We start from the raw sequence: 17,614 nt of genomic DNA, 5'->3' as shown, positions 1-17,614 counted from the left end.
TACGAAGAATTCCATGAATTTGGAGATTTATTGAGTACTCGAAGTCCACCGAGGTGTCACGGTATTTCACGAGCTTGCGGCTCAGCCCGACACGGGTGAGTTCGTTCCCACGCGACAGCGAGGCTCTGGAAATGCAACATGGCTGCTCTCAAAAATAAAAGTAGATTGTTATTTGAAATAAATATTGAGAAAAATTAAAAAATATTTTCTCATCGTAGAATTATGGGTTCAATACTATTATATCTTCATGACCACAAACAAAAATCATGACCTGTGTACAACTGTTGTACTATTCCTTTGCTTCCTCAACCGTACCCACGGTATTAGACCTTATCTATATAGAGAAGTAGTTACTGGGTGTACTGAAATTAATGAGCGGTAGTGTATCAGCATCATAATCTGTACCCAAGAGAAGCCAACAAACGAATATTTGTCAATAACCCAGTTGTGAAGCAGGTCTCTCAGTCTGATGGTTAGCAGTTCTGTCTCTACATCTCTTCGTAGAGATGACTGGGAAGTGTATGAAGAAGTACATTGTGTATCTGAGGATGTCAGTCATCAAAGAATGAATACTGTGGGAATTAACAGAAAAATCAACAGAGCCCTTGTTCTGGACCCAACCATCAGAATGGAACAACACATTCAACAAGCGATGGAGGTGGATGATGAAAAGGAGGCAATATACTGTTCATGTATTCCTCACTGTAGCAAGAGTTATAACTTAGCTATTGTTGCATGGGAAGTCAAAAACCTAATTTTTTAAGTTTGTGAAAGTAGCTTCAGATTCACCAGCCGGTATCTGGCACTTTTAGGGTTTCCAGGATGCAATATAAAATTAGTGTAATTTACCTGCAAATTTTAAGAGACTCATTAACCATTTTTACACTATCATCTTTAGCCTCTTCACTTCCAAGTTCTTTTCAGCTTTATACATGTCCCATACCAGATTTTTCTGGATGTTTATACAATGGTTGAAATAGGCTTTAAATACTAGGTGAATCAAATATAAACTGGAATTATTTTTTACAATTTCATTGAATCCACCAACAAATACACAACAAGCACCTACATAGTCTCCCAAATTTGACACACATTTTGCCACCAAGTTGGCAACTATTTTATGCCGTCCTCAAATAAAAAAGTGTGTGCAGCCAGTTGTGTACGTACTCCTCGACCGCTGCATCATCATGAAATTGCTTTCTTCTCAGTTCTTCTTTCAGTGACCCAAACAAGTGGTAGACACAAGGTGACATGTTTGGACTGTAAGGAGGATGTTGCAGAGGTGTCCAATGCATTTCCTCCAGTTTTTCTCATGTTACAAGAGCAGTGTGTGGCCTTGCATTCGCATGCAGAATAAGAACTTCTCGGATTAGTGGCCAGCGATGTTTGATGCGATTTGCAGCTTTTGATTTGACCAAAAGATAACAGTAATATGCTGCATTCACTGTCCTTCATTCATGCAGAATATCCACGAGAAAAATGCCCACATAATCCAAAAAAAAAAACCAGTTGCAAGCACCTTTCCAACTGAAGGGAGTGTTTTGGCCTTGACTGGGCCAGCTGCAACATGTTCCCAACATGCCATGCTTGCTTGTTTTGACTCCGGGGTGTAATGATGAACCCAAGTTTCATCAGAAGTCACAATGCTTGTAATGATTTAGATGCCTCCGACAAACGTCCTGGCGGAATTCTTTTTGTTCCTGGGTGAGGAGACGAGGAACCCACAGAGCAGACAATTTCTGAAGGTTGAGTTCATTATTGATGTTGGCTTGAACACTTCCAAAGCTTATTCCCACGAGCGAAGCAATTTCAGAAATGTTTATGAGCCAATCTTCTTCATTAAGGTCACATACAGCACGAATGTTGTCTGCAGTGATGCTTGTCCGCGGTCGTCTTTGGTGGGGCTCGTTTTCATATCGACTAGTACCAGCTCGTTTTCCACTTCTTCCCATCCTTCCAAAAATTGTTTGTGTGATTCATACACCTTCTCAAAATTTCCGAAGCTTTGGTGCCTTCTTTTGCCAGAAACTTGATGATGTGCTGTGCAACAGGAGTGTGTACCTCTTGCTTGCTCATGGCATATTGAACCGAGTGGTTGCTCTGTGGTGTGTAACGCATCAAGACCCCTACTCTGGACATACCCACCACATCCTCTCAAAGCCCCATCCACTTCTGTCTCACTACCGGAGCAACTAATTTTAAATTCCAGTTTATATTTGGTGCACCTAGTACCTTGTATTTACACAGCTACTGAACAGTCATAGAATGACAACATTTTCAATAGTTTTCTCCTGGCTCTTTTACCAGAACTTGACAATGCCTTGATAAATGTCTACAGCTTGTTTCACTGGAACTTATCTTCACTATACTCATAAAAGTCAAAAATTTCTAAGATATAATCTTCCTTCATGCTTTCTTTATACTTTTTGCACACCCATCTCAGAAGACAGCTGTGAAATGAAAACACAAGGCACATAATTATCATAAAAATACGGTAAGGTGATTTGTGAATCATCGGCCTGAATAGAGCATGTGATGAACAACAAAATTACAACATCAGACCGACCTCAGATGTGTAGAAGAACACATTGCTTGAACTCATGTTTGGGACAGCAGGAGACATATTGACATCTGAGTTACCTTGGGCATGGAATGGAAAAGGTTAATGCCAAAGTTAACAGTAAATTTTTATATCAACATAACTATTTGAAAATAATAATTGTTTAATTAATTATTGTTTGTTCCCAGGTTGTAATCTTAACTTTTTATTTGTATTCTGGATCTTTAAGGTCACATGAGATACCAGGCAGATGTCTCATGATATGAAAATATAAATGTCCTGATTGTGACTAGTGGAGGATAGTAAATGTCTGTGTGCAGCTCTTCCAGTCCCATTTGGACTGCTCACCACTGGATAATACCTCTGGAAATAATGAGAGTTTTTTTTAATTCTTGAATTGTTATTCTTTTTCCAAAATGTACTACATCTTTAATTTGCATTACTTCCGGCCACATAATTTTTTCAATAAAGGAATGATATTTTTAAGATGGTTATTCAAATGCAATTTTCAGGTACCAGTATTTTAAATATATTTTTTCTTTGTTGCTGTTGCTTATGCTGCTGCTGCTGCTGCTACTACTGAAAAATAACAATAAATTGTTTGAATGAATGGATGTGATCTCATGTGACCTGTGGAGAAGTCTAGTGCAGGAATTTCTGGTAGACACTAATGGACGACCTGCATGTCTCAAGTATTAACAAAAGCATTAAGGCAATGATAATAATTTCGTGTGGCTATTTCTAGCCGAGTGCAGCCCTTGTAAGGCAGACCTTCCGATGAGGGTGGGCGGCATCTGCCATGTGTAGGTAACTGCGTGTAATTGTGGTGGAGGATAGTGTTATATGTGGTATGTGAGTTGCAGGGATGTTGGGGACAGCACAAACAACCAGCCCCCTGGCCATTGGAATTAACCAATGAAGGTTAAAATCCCCGACCTGGCCGGGAATCGAACCCGGGACCCTCTGAACCGAAGGCCAGTACGCTGATCATTCAGCCAACGAGTCGGACAAGGCAATGATGATGAATTCACATTAAATGTATTTATCATCATCATCATCATCATCATGTTATTATTATCTCTGGTTGCAGGTGTTACTTTGAATGTGGGAAACTTAGAAGGAGATTCAATTTAATAACATAATTTATATACTGTCGTATGTTTCAATAAAAAGAGAGAAGTTCAAATGCACAGGAGAGGGTTCAAACCCCGTAACCTCTCTGTCCCCTACCTTGCGTATGCCATTGACCAGTGTGATGATTTAATGTTTCTCTTTTATCCTGGCCTTTTTCCCAATTTCTTGGGATCACTACACGTGGAGATTTGATGCAGTTTTACGGTCAGATGCCCTTCCTGAAGCCAACCTTATGTGAAGAGCAGAGATGCTAACTTTCAATAAAGGCCATTTGTAATGCAGCCGTTAGGGTATGGGGGGTGGGGTAGAATTTTTTCCCCCTGAGATCTTACTAACTTACATATCATTGAAAAAACAATGAACAACATACAATTCAAACAGATGTAACATATTCAAAGACTGGCATATAAAGAGTGTATGATTCTTACCTGCTAAAGTAACAGGTGACCTGCAGTACATATATGAGTGGAGGCTGAAGGATCATTTCTTTTGTTGAGTACTGTAGTTGCTCCCTTAGCAGCTTGTGGTTCTTGTTTGGTAAACGTACGCTGGTATGCTTTTTCTTTTGATATCATGTGCATCCTCTGCACTAACCGAGCACTCAACTGTTCGTGTTCATATTAGCACGCATTCCTTGTTCTTCCTCATCATGCACATCTGAAAAATTGTGGCTACACACACTACAAAAAGCGTGAATGAGATTTTGAGGAATGCAGTAAACAGGGTCACTGTTTTGAGTATTCCTCCCTAAATTTTTGAACTATTTTTGGTTTATTACTAGCATCACTAGTCACGGTAACGTCATCACACGTATTTTCCTGCACAAGAAATTGCTTCATTATTTCAAACCTTTCACATTTTGTAACACACAATTAGCATATTATATCCTAGAAGAGCAATATGTAAATTTGGCAACCAAAATTGCAATAAATACTTCTTCAACAGTCACGCACACAGTATTCACAATAAAACTGAGTTTATCACCACTTTGCTGCCAAAACAAAGACAAAAGAACTCGCATACTTGCATGGAAGTCTGATCATGTGATGAACAAAGACAACAACTTCGCAAGATATGTCACTTCGCAGGTGCCCATTTCTGTGGTACTGGAAGCACACGCGTGAAAACTCGAAAGGGGTATAAATGATTACTGAGACATCCGAAAATAATATTTTGAGAATTCAAGCTATTGGCATTCCTTGTGTATCCTTTTGAACACCTAATACACTTGGATTTAAAAATCAACAACAAATCGTAATTTGTGGTGTGTGATTCGTAAAGGCGTAATTATGATGGAAGAGGTGTAATTACTATTGCGTGTTTCTGTGGAGTTCAGTAGTATGATGTGTTCTGTAGATACAGATGTCTATTGAGACAAATACAAACACCCATAGCCCAAACTGTAGGAATTGATGATGCACGGTTAAAATCCCTAAACTGGTATTTTCCACTAATTTGTTCAGAGAGGATGATTACCTCATTGTACTTCCTCTTAAAACAAAAATCACCACCACCACTGGGAGTCAAACCCAGACTCTTTGAACTGAAGGCCACTACTCTGACCATTCAGCCGAAGATTGAGTCATGATGAAATAGGCCACAAATATAATTATGAAACTCAATAATATGTGAAAGAGGCTAAGATGATGATGATGATAATCCAGGAACATTTACAAGGATTGATCCTTATTAAGAAAGAAAGAACGAAGCAAACAAACAACTTGAGAAAATATCAATAACTTCAAATGAATGTTTTATGCGGATTTATTTATTTATTTTTATTTTTTTGCTAGGGGCTTTACGTCGCACCGACACAGATAGGTCTTATAGCGACGATGGGATAGGAAATGCCTAGGAGTTGGAAGGAAGCGGCCGTGGCCTTAATTAAGGCACAGCCCCAGCATTTGCCTGGTGTGAAAATGGGAAACCACAGAAAACCATCTTCAGGGCTGCCGACAGTGGGATTCGAACCTACTGTCTCCCAGATGCAAGCTCACAGCCGCGCGCCTCTATGCGCACGGCCAACTCGCCCGGTATGCGGATATTTATATTACACAAAATATAAGAAATTTTTGTAGACAACAATGTGTGTAAAATGAAGATCTACAATCAGACCAGTTGTAGAGTTGATATAATCAGCCCATATGAAAGATCCTGCCACTTAACCACATTTCAGAAAACCCATCAGCAACCAAAGAGAAGTACTGCAATAGAGAACAATTTTAACATTTTTAATATTTTCAATTGAACACAGCACTTATAAAAGAAAAAAGTATTTCCCAGAAAGAAAATCAAGAATATTACATTCTTTTCATATTTTGATTCAACTTTACACATCATTCCAACTTTGAAACACATAAATATCATGTCTTGAGAAACACAACATTCCAGATACAACTGTAAGTCGAATGAAAACATAAAATAATTTTGTAGCCTCCATTATGTTCAATGCAAGTCCTCCAATGCTTACAAAGTGCATAGATTCATATAGAAGACAAAATAATCCTTTGGTTGTTGGCACAGCCACTCGAGCACTGCCTTCATCCTTAGTCTTCATCCAATAGGGACAGAGGCATCCCAGTGCCTCCTTGAGTGGCCCAAACATGGTAATTACTAGGGTTGATGTCTGGTGAATATGGTGGATGAGCAATATGAGGTTGAGCTGTGAGAAACATGTATCACCATAGTGAATTGCCATTCAGCAATGAATTTCAATAGGTTTCACATCTCCACTTCTTGAAAACTAAATAACCAACAGCTGTTGTATTTGTCTGTGTGCATGGTGCACTCAATTATGGGATATTCGTTAAAGCCATTAAAACTAATCATTCCCTATTTTTTGGACTATAAAATGCACTTTTTTCCCAGGAAATGCAGCCCAGAATTTATCTGCATCTTATGGTCTGAAAGTTCACAGATATTTGTCTCTGACTATACAGAAATTCACTTGGATAAGCTGTCCAATGGTAAACAGTGGTAGGGGTAGTGGCCGGCAAAGAGGGTAAGACAGAAAGGAATGTTTTGCTGTTTCAACATGCAGACACGAATAGTGCTATAATTTGTTAAGAGATGTTCATTTATTGTAGCATTTAAATTAGGATCTGTAGAATATGCAAAAAACATGACAATAGGGCAACAATGGACAAACTGTGGAAAAATTATTCAAGAAATGCAGTGTTAGCAATGCACTTGATGGTAATGAAGACAGTGTGCTTTCTGAAGAACCAGAAACAGATAACATAAGTGAAAATGAATATATTTAGGACTAAAAATCAGTTGCTGTGATTTCATTTTATAATGATACATTTTGTACCTGTGTTTAAAAGTGTAATGTTCCTTGATAAAATTTTGGTTGTAAATACCTGTAAATATCTTCCTTAAATTTCCAACTTAAGATTAAGGTGCATCTTAAGGCCCAAAGAATATGGTAATCATGGCCTCGGCTACTGTGGCCAGGCATATTAATTTGACCTCATCTCAATTACTGCTCGTCAGTTTCAACGTCCCATTTTATTCTTACCAGAGAGTAAGTAAACTCGTGTCCTCATCCTGAGGTGGTGCAGCTCTTTTCAGGCACACCCCCAATGGAGGTGAGCTGCATGTACCACTTCAGCAACATACTGGCCCTCCTGCAATTCTTAAATTTCTGGCAGTACCGGGAATCAAACCCTGCCCCCTGAGGACGGCAGCTAATAACACTAACCGTTATGCTACGGAGGTGGACTCTTACCAGATGGCAGAGCAACACTGACCTGAGTGACCTAGGGCTGCTTTCTAAAAGAATTTTCTCAGGTGAACACCAAATATATCACCAGCGATCTTTTCATGCCAATATAGCGCAACATGGAGTATCAAATGCACTTTTTTCTGCCCTTCCAAAGTCTAATTGCCTCTGTCAGTTTTGAACCCATGATCTTGGAATCCAGAGGTTGACTCTGTACCAATGTTTCATACAGGGGTGTAACGAATGTGATACAGGCCCGCCTGACCAAATAAGAATTCGGGGCCCCCACAAGTACAGTGTAAAACCTTTGAATACCAAGCGAGTTGGCCATGCAGTTAGGGGCGCGCAGCTGTGAGCTTGCATCCGGGAGATAGTAGGTTCAAATCCCACTATCGGCAGCCCTGAAAATGGTTTTCCGTGGTTTCCCATTTTCACACCAGGCAAATGCTGGGGCTGTACCTTAATTAAGGCCACGGCCGCTTCCTTCCAACTCCTATGCCTTTCCTATCCCATCGTCGCCATAAGACCTATCTGTGTCGGTGCGACGTAAAGCCCGTAGCAAAAAAAAAAATCCCACTGTTGGCAGCCCTGAAGATGGTTTTCCATGATTTCCCACTTTCACACCAGGCAATTGCTGGGACTGTACCTCAATTAAGGCCACGGCTGCTTCCTTCCCATTCCTAGCCCTTTTCTATTCCATCATTGCCATAAGACTTACCTGTGTCGGTGCGATGTAAAGCCAATTGTAAAAAAAAAACCTCTGAATAACTTCATATAAATTTAATTACAGCAGGTAGAAGTAATGCAATACAGTACATTGTCAAGTTATATGAAAAAAGGAATTATCCATCATTGTAAGATAATTTTAAAATAATATTTAGTAGGTTTTATTTGACTGTCTCAGTGATTTAACAGCTACGCTGCTGAACTCCTAACCATGAACCACTTAGATGTTTGTGCTTAACTTTAATTGGTTTCATTTTTCAGTAACTACAGAGTCTTATTCTGTAACTGATACCAAAGCCTTGGTTATTTATTCCAAACACACAAAGAAATATGAAAAAAAAAAAAAAAAAAGAAACCAACTGTACAAATAAAGTTTGAAAAATATCAAACCTCGCAACTGATAAGCCTATTACTAACTTCAAGCAGAGAGAGCTTGTTAAAAACTAAATTGATTGTTACTACAACTTCTTATTGGCGTTATACACTATTGTCAAATAAATGTGTGACAAAAGTTAAATATTCTGCAAACTTCATGCATATTAATATCTCAGGTGCACTACACATCAAGAAAATATAATTTCCTAACTATATGATGATATTTTGGTATCAGTTTTCATAGCTGTAATTATTTTAAATAATCTGATTCAGGTCTCTACTGAGGAACGTTTCACGGTGTTGCAAGAGACGGCAATGGAAAGTACATTTTACACAATAAACTGCTACTAAATGCAACCAAGTGGCACTTCCTCTACAATCAAATTTAAAAAAGAAATCCACTGATTCTACAAAATCGCCAAACCATTTCTGTGCAGAGTGACATTTGACAAGGGTGTGTGTGTTTTTTTTTTGTTTTTTTTTTGTTTTTGTTTTTTTGCGAGGTGTCTGCAGGGCCCCTTAAAGACCCAGACCCACCCAGATTGCAGGTTCTGCAGCCCCTAACATTATGCCCCTGGATTCATAGAGGGAATTTTTGTAACAATAATGCCAACAGACAGAAGCATGATGTGACATTTTGAATTCTTATTGCAATTTTAAGGTTTTTATTTGACTAACTGTTATATTTCATATTTATTGCCAAATTCCACAAACTGTACTTGTAATTAAATGGGTCTAATAGCTAAGATATGCATAATGACCACTTTTTGAAGCAGGAGGAGTGAAAACAACAACAACAACAACAACAACAACACCAGTTTTCTTGGATATTAGGAAGGAACAACAAAAGCAGTTTTTCCACTTTCTTTTCTTGATATGTACAAACCTACTCACAGTATTTATTGCTAAAATTGTATGAATGAAGTAAAATTGTATGAATGAAGTAAAATTGTTTCAAATTGCAAGTTACATCACTTTGACACACTGAATCACGTAGGCCAACTCACAGCGAGAGAACCTAATCATTAAAACTATCTTATGATAGCATAACACCGACTATAAAACCCAAACTACTGACAACAGTGATAAAAATCGCAGTCTGGATGAAGAACTTCTTATTAAATAAAATCTGATCACGCCCACTGAGCGAAAGTGAAAACAGACAGAAACAGCAAGATCTGCCAGTTTAGAACCGAAGGTTTGCTGCCCTTGCTACCAGGAATCGTGTTGTCAACTGAAAAAAGAAAAAAAAGAAAAGGTAACATTTTATTATTAAGCTATCATCAACCAAGGGGGGAAGAAATGCAAGAAATGCAGGTCAGTCTAAGGCTGCGTTCACACTAAGGCGATATAAGATAAGTGATATATCGTAAGTGATATACGATACGCGACATGCACAGACAGATACTTGAAATCTAAAGGGAGGCGATAAATAAGGTTCACAGCTGCGCGATTGCACAACATATTGCAAGTGACATATTTCTCGAAGTGCAGCTTGCTAGTCTCTTCAGCGATTAGTAAAGTACGATATTTCTAGCTGTGGACATGACGAGAAGAAGAGAAGAGTATTCTGTAATACCTTTCATTAATTTAGTGGAACTGATTGGTACAATTTGTAAAAAAAAGAAGAAAATATATAAAAGTTATCAAATTAAAACTGCCAAATTTTATTAATACTGCTTTTTATATTCATATCTACTTACTTTATAGTAATCAGAAGTTTTTATCTGTAGAAATGGCCTTCCTGAAGGGTGTATTTTTAAGGGTTCGTGACTAGGCTTTTCAGAAAATGAAAGTTTTCAGGATTCATTCAATAAAACTCCCTGAATTTTGATTTATGTTGAGAAAGCTTTCGAGGAACAAGAGCCGAGCTATGGTACAGGTTGGTAAGATTGTAGGGGTGTACCCAGCATTACCATTTTCTTCTCATCCTACGCCTGAACCAATAAGCCACTAGAACGTCTTCCTCATTTGAACTCATATTTGTAACTGATGTAGTGAGAATTGTGTTCCACCAAATTTTTATCGTCCAGATCGTGCCGATTTATTGCCCAGTGTCATGAACCTTCCGAGCAATATATTCCTTACTATATATCACTTATCTTATATCGCCTTAGTGTGAATGGCTCCTTAGAAGAGGGAGCAACAGAAGAGGAGAAAGACAAACATGAAAACAGAAAAGGACGAGGATAATATGCACATCTTCATACACTGCTGTCTTTGAAGAGACATCCCAGTTCTACTACTTCATCCCCGATGAGTTCATTTCTGCTCCCCAGCTTCATCAGGAGGGTCGGCTTAAACACTCACTGAGGGGCCATCTTGACAGATGTGGGAAGCATTTTAAATCTTTAGTGAACAGTTTCACCTTTACAATACAAAAGTTATTTTATTCATATGAAAACCGTCCAGCAGAGTTTTTACTCTCTGAGACCTAAGCAGCTGTACAGGAGGCCCGCACATAGTTCTTGACCTTCTAAGGAGCATCAAACCTGACAGGTTTACATGGGCCTATTGATTGCTTTTACGTCGCACCGACACAGATACATCTTATGGCTAGGCCTATTGTTTAAAACCTCCTGATCCAGCCACAAGAGTGAGATATTGTGTCTGATATGTAGCATCACTGAATGATCGTTTATTCGACCCACAGCTTGTGTTCTTTTCGGATGAGGCCTGGTTTCGTCTGAATGGTCGTGTGAACAGTCATAACTCTCGCTACTGGTGTGCAGAAAATCCTAATGGTGTTTATAAAGTCCCTCATTATGAAGGATGACACTTCCAGCATCTTTTATAAGGTTTCATATAAGATTGTATATAGGCTTAAATCAGGGTGGCCCACACGACGTAAGTTGCGCTGAGGCCGCTGCTGTAACACAAAGTACAAACACTGTATGCTCAGTCTGGCTTTATAAGAGAGACCCTCTATAAGGGGCTATCAAAATGTTTCCGTTCGACGGCTGTACAGTCCTGAATCCGGATGCCAATCCGGCAAAATTGCCATGAGCATTGAGGCATTCATCCCACCGATGCACCACGTTGAAAATCCCCATGTGGTAAAACACTGTGTCCTGCTGCGTGAAGAAGTCTGTAACTGCCGGCTGCACATCCTCATCCAGCAGGAAGCATCGAACCTTCAAGGCCTTTTTGAGGGGACTGAAGGAGTGATAATTGCATCGCCCTAACTGCCTAATCCACCGTCCGCTTGTTGTTGTCCATAATGGATGAGGCTGGCCTCCCAGAACGACCAGCGTCTCGTGTCGAAATGCGACCTGCGCGGAACTTGGGGCACCATTCCACAACGGTGGTTTTCGACAGACATGCTGCCCCAAACACAGTCTTCATTCTTCGATGGATGCCCACACTGGTGTTTGTCCTTCGGCAGCCAAAACTGAAGAACAGTAGTTTGATCCTGTTTGGATCCATTTGGTAATAACGTCGCCATAGTTCACATAGCCACATTTAATGCACGCACCTTTGCACAACATGACTGCCATGCTAATCCTTTTGCCTAAATGTCTCTGCTTATATACCTGCATTGCTTATATACCTGCATCGGAGTTGCGCTACATTGCATGTTCACTGCAGCAATGCCCTCAAACAGAAACTTTTTGATCGTGCCTTATACTTATTAAAACAGGACATGTTTTGTCCACATTTAGGATGTCATCGGCTAGCTAGTGAAAGAGAAAGTAATTGGAACAAGGATAATATAAAATACTTGATGAATAAAGGTTGATTCGACCGGCAAATCAGTTAATGCTATTGTCGAAAGTTAACATACAGGTGAGTTTAAAATATGTGCAGTGAATACTGAATCTACATCTAAAACATGTGTTTAGAGCTTGAAGACTAATTGCACACATTAAAAGTTTTTAATTATGTGATACTGTCATTGAAGAAGCTTTGTAGAGTGTTGATTTCAAAGAAATTAATATGAAGTCTCTTATGGCTGAAGGTTGATCCAGTTGCATGATGAGTTGGAAGAGGAACTTTCTTTGAAAAATGCTCTGACCAGGTACCAGGTTTTTCCAGCAGATGTAAACACATTTAAACACATGTGTTTGATGTGGATTCAGTATTCACTGTACATATTTTAAACTCACCTATACGTTAACTTTTGACATAGAATTGTATTTTAACCTAATTACCATTAACTGATTCACCAGTTGAATCAACCTTTATTCCATATGCAGTTATCTTCATATTGGTCCATATTGATACAATTAAAATAGATAGACGTAAGGATTCCACCTAATCAATACATATTTATTTATATGTGACTATTTAAATATATATCACATTGTGACTCTCTTCAGCAGTCAGTCGAGTTTTAGTCTGTGCATAATCAGCAGTGACAATGCTACCGGAGATGCTATCTTCAACAACCCGTCTTGGTACAATTCACAAGTTCATATACAGCTATGAGGTTCTACAAATGTAAACTAACCACACATCTTTTTAAAACTTCCAGAAAACGATAGAAGTTCACAAATTAAACACAGGCCATCAACTCAACTGACGTTCTCTTGAGAAAAAACTGCAAATTTCTCCTCAGCATCATCTTATTATCCAATTTGTGGGTTTCAACTGACAGTACTCATGTGACATTCATGATTATGTGAATGCTGAAATTCTCATAGACGCACTTTCCACGACTCAACTAATTAAATGGGATGAATTTGACATTCATCAAAATACTACTTTATCCAATGTGAATGTCATTAGAATTAATTTTAAGAATTAATTATACCTGTAGTGATGTCACCAATGCAAATTTTACTTTTTAAGACACATCAAACATCACAACACCCAATTTTTAGTGTATAAGTTTTGTCATTGTTTTATGTATACATACAGAGTCTAATGCTTTGTCCATTTTTAGATATAAGTGGCTGAGGATGATCATTATATGGTTGAAACTAGTCCCACAATGTAATATACATAAAGTCACATATATATAAATATGTACTGATTAGGTTCAATCCTTATGTCTATGTATTACAACCTTTATTCATCATGTGTTTTATACTATCCTTGCTCCAAGTATTTTGTCTTTCGCTAATTAGCTGATGGTGTCCCAAATGTGGACAAAACATGTCTTATTTTAATGTTATTTTGAAATGAATAAAATAACTTTTGTATTGTAAAGGTGAAACTTTTCACTAAAAATTTATAAAGTTTTTATAAATGATAATATGGGTTCAACATGAAATTTGTTTCTTGCAAAGATGTGGAAAGTGTAGAATAATAAGAAAGATGGATAAATACAGGAAAAGGGAAGAGACATATGTAACACTTTATTTTACACTTGTTTGTTCCTTTCCAAAACTCACATTCGAAAAATAAGTTATAGATCTGACAAGTTTTTGTGATACTCACAAGGGAAGGGCAAGTACTGGGGAGTCACATATCTCATGTAAATTTTACACACAAGTTAAATGAGCCAGGAATAATACAACTGCCATGACATCTTTTTCAGAAGTTAACTTGTGTGACCTACAGAAAGTGTTAAATTTTGCGTGTTTGAATTGGCACGCTTGGCTACACAGGACTGCAGCATGTGCTAGGTTCACTCGTTGAGGGACCATGCCAGTGATTCTTTTCTATTAACTAGTAACTGGGTAGCACTTAGTGAAAATGATGCAGTGGCATTAAGGGAAATAATTTAATTCCTGCATTGATTGTGGGGTCAATAGGCCTCAAGGCAACAGAATAAGATTGTTATATTGAAAATAAAGGTTAATCAGTATAACAAGGGACGTTACACACGAAAGCAAGTTACTCTTTATAGCTTCTGCACCGATGATGCTTGCGATAGAAATGTTTAAAGCACAAAGCAGTTCTACACCAACTACACCTAAAGAAGTGAAATAAGGGCTTAATATCACATGTTGCATATTTTTCTTTCAATGCAAAAATAACTTTGCCTATGTTGATTACCATTATACAAACAACCACTTGTCCCATACAAGGACTATAAGCGTATGTCAACATGGTCTCAAATCAGCTGTTGGACAGTGTGAGTTGTGGGTAGGGGATGGAGTAGCGGCCTGCGTAGCCGAGGGCGCAAATTCAGACATACAAACTTTTAACACTTTCCATAAGTCACACGAGTTAATTTCCTAAAGAAGTATTTAGGCCATTCATTGTGTTAGTCTTAGCTCATTTAACATGTGTGCAAAATTTATGTAAGATCGGCAATTCCCGGGTATGTGCCCTTTCCTTGTCAGGTAATGAGCCAGTAGTACTGACTGTTTAGATCAACTACGGGAAGCTAAAATGCCACTAGAACGCATGCACTGCAAGCGTCAAGGGCAGATGATGCAACAATAGTAGTTTCAGCGAGTATGGACTGAGCATAACAGAGCAAATATTGACATTAAGGATACACATAATAGAAAGTTATTTAGGGACAAAATTCAAGAAGTGATCTTCAGGGATGAGCAAGAGAAAAAACAAAAGCAGCCACATAACATCGAATAGCTCCAGAAATAAAGATCAGAACGGATGAACAAATGTGGACAGGGAGGTAGAAGGAATATAGCAAGAACAGAAGTATTGATTTAACGTGCACTGTAAAAGTGTTATTCGATTTTAATTAATTGAATCAATTTAATTAATTAACAGAGATGAGTATTATTCATATCCTCACCTGCATTACAAATGGGAGGTTCTGCACTCCACATTCCTTTGTGGCAGGAGATGATGTCTGGTCCTGTTAGACTGTAGCCTGGTTTACAGGAGAACTGAGCTACATTCCCCATCACCTCCATCTTACTGTAAGTTGGTTGCCTGAGTGATGGACATGGCATATGTTTAGGAGTAGTAACAGCGCACACTGCAGGACTCTCATCAGAGGCATCTGCACAATGTGCTTTACCATCACACACCTTGTTCCCATCGATACAGCCACCATAGTTACAGCGGAACCCGTAGCCAGGACAACTGTTGAAATAAAAATACATCCTTAGTTATATTCTCTGGACATCTGACTGACATTTAATTAGTAAGGGGTGGTGATGGTCAGGTTTTGAAATAAGAAATTTGGATTTGTACATTTAGAATTTTGCAGTGTTTATATATTTGTAGGTTGGGGTTCAAAATAAAAACATAGAATTTGAGTTAATTCTGATAAACAGGCAATGTCTTTGAAAATAGCATTTGCATAGAACTGTTTTCAGAAAGAATAACTATGAGAGATTTGAAACTTGGCACACTTGTTTCTAGCTGTCTAGTGAAGATTTTATCAAAAGTTCTGAAATATCTGAGATGAAAAGTTGGAACTATTTTTTTTTTTTTTTTTTTTGTGAATATCTAGAAGATGGTTTGTCATAGTCCAAAAATAGTTATGTTAAAAATTGTAGCTAATAAAAGGTCCTATTCACTTTATTGTGTCTGTAATACTTTCTGAAATAACAGGGTACCACCGTTGTTATTTTTCTTTGATCACAGTATTATTGCTGAATTTTTCGTAGAAATAAGCTCTAATCTTCTGAACTCCCAGTTGTTTTGAGAAAGAGCTCATAAACAATATTGCAGAGCATCAAATTTTCTTCAAAATGGGTATCTCATTTAATTTTTAACTTCTGCTGAGGAGAAAACGAATGAATGTTCACTGGGTCAGCAGTTGGAAATTTTTTGGTGGACCAGTGCAGGGTCTAGTGCGAGGGAGGTTAGCCCTTTTCTCCCCAAAATCCAGTCACTAATTGGACCAATAGATTCCTCCACATTACTGAGCTCAATAGATGCAGTCACTTAAGTGCGGCCAGTATCCAGGATTCAGGAGATAGTGGGCTCAACTCCCACTGTCGGCAGCCCTGAAGATGGTTTTCCATGGTTTTCCATTTTCACACAAAGCAAATGCTGGGACTGTACCTTAATTAAGGCCACGGCCACTTCATTCCTACTCCTAGCCCTTTCCTGCCCCATCATACCATAAGACCTATCTGTGTCGATGCAACTTAAAGCAAGTTATTAAAGTTTTTGTATTGAATAGGTGGTAATAAAAAGTTTTTAACTTTAATACATTATCTTCAATACGGTCTAATGAGATTTATCACATGTAATTAAAGCAAGTTGTTAAAAAGAGACTCCTCCATGGAGCCTACCAGTTTAGGTTAGGACAAGTTAGGTTATGATGTCATAACGACATCAGAGGTCACTGACCTTGATGATGACACCACCACTACTTTCGTGTACCTATTTCTTACAAAAGTATTCCTGGTTTCAATAATAATACAATGACTGTGCTGTCACCCAGGTTATTCCTATGGTGAACAAAAGAGTAGTGTTATGAAAATGTTGCAAGCTTTTATCTGGGAAGACTTGGGAGTAGGAAGATGAGCTGTCAGTAGAGGGATGGCATGGAATGATATTAGTAGAACAATAAGCTTGAATGAAATTTTTAAAAGTGGGAAGATACATTTCGAATACAAGAGGTCAAAGTAGGGCAAATATTTGTTTATAGGAAGAGGAATTAGGGATTGGAATAATTTACCAAGGGAGATGTTCGTTGAATTTCCAACTTCTTTGACATCGTTTAAGAAAATGGTGGGTAAACTACTGATAGGGAATCTTCCACCTTGACAGCAGCCTTCGATGCAGGTCGGTGGAAAAATAACATCAAGTTTTCATGCAGAATAAAGGAACCACATTTGGAATCAAAACTATATTTGCAAATACTAACTGGACATAAAGCTGGTACCATACTGTAGGATGCTAATTATTAATAATATCAATAATATCAATAATAATAATAATAATAATAATAATAATAATAATAATAATAATAATAATAATAATAATAATAATAATAATAATAATAATAATAATAATAATAATAGTACCGGAAGGTACACCTCTACGCCGCCCATTTAAATCTTGCACCTAAAAGAACTCCTCTACTGGAGGAACCGTGAACTTGAAACTAGACCTACTTAAACCTTTACTCACAAGATGTCACCACTAAAATCTGATGGAATTTTGTTATTGTGAAGTTTCTTGTACTGTGTGAATTTCTACTGGTTTTGTTTGAAGTTTGGACATTCTTCCATAGATGTCACTGCAAAAAAAGTGCTCCATGAATTAGGGGG

General features: G+C 38.0%; 1 protein-coding gene across 1 annotated transcript in view; it reads right to left on the bottom strand.

Annotated features, from left to right (window-relative positions):
* Nucleotides 1-9,493: 9,493 nt before the first annotated feature.
* LOC136857291 (very low-density lipoprotein receptor) overlaps nucleotides 9,494-17,614 on the bottom strand; it is a 130,393-nt gene continuing 122,272 nt past the window's right edge. Inside the window, exons 8-9 of the mRNA XM_067135828.2 lie at nucleotides 15,175-15,467; nucleotides 9,494-9,753 (exon numbers count right to left, since the gene is read on the bottom strand). Coding sequence (XP_066991929.2) covers nucleotides 9,653-9,753; nucleotides 15,175-15,467 — 394 coding nt within the window. The 3' untranslated portion in view covers nucleotides 9,494-9,652. The remainder of the gene's footprint in view (nucleotides 9,754-15,174; nucleotides 15,468-17,614) is intronic.

Source organism: Anabrus simplex, chromosome 1 (assembly GCF_040414725.1).
Source record: "Anabrus simplex isolate iqAnaSimp1 chromosome 1, ASM4041472v1, whole genome shotgun sequence".
Classification (NCBI taxonomy): domain Eukaryota; kingdom Metazoa; phylum Arthropoda; class Insecta; order Orthoptera; family Tettigoniidae; genus Anabrus; species Anabrus simplex.
The sequence above is the reverse complement of the archived record's forward strand: the minus strand, read 5'-3'. Positions and strand labels throughout refer to the sequence as shown.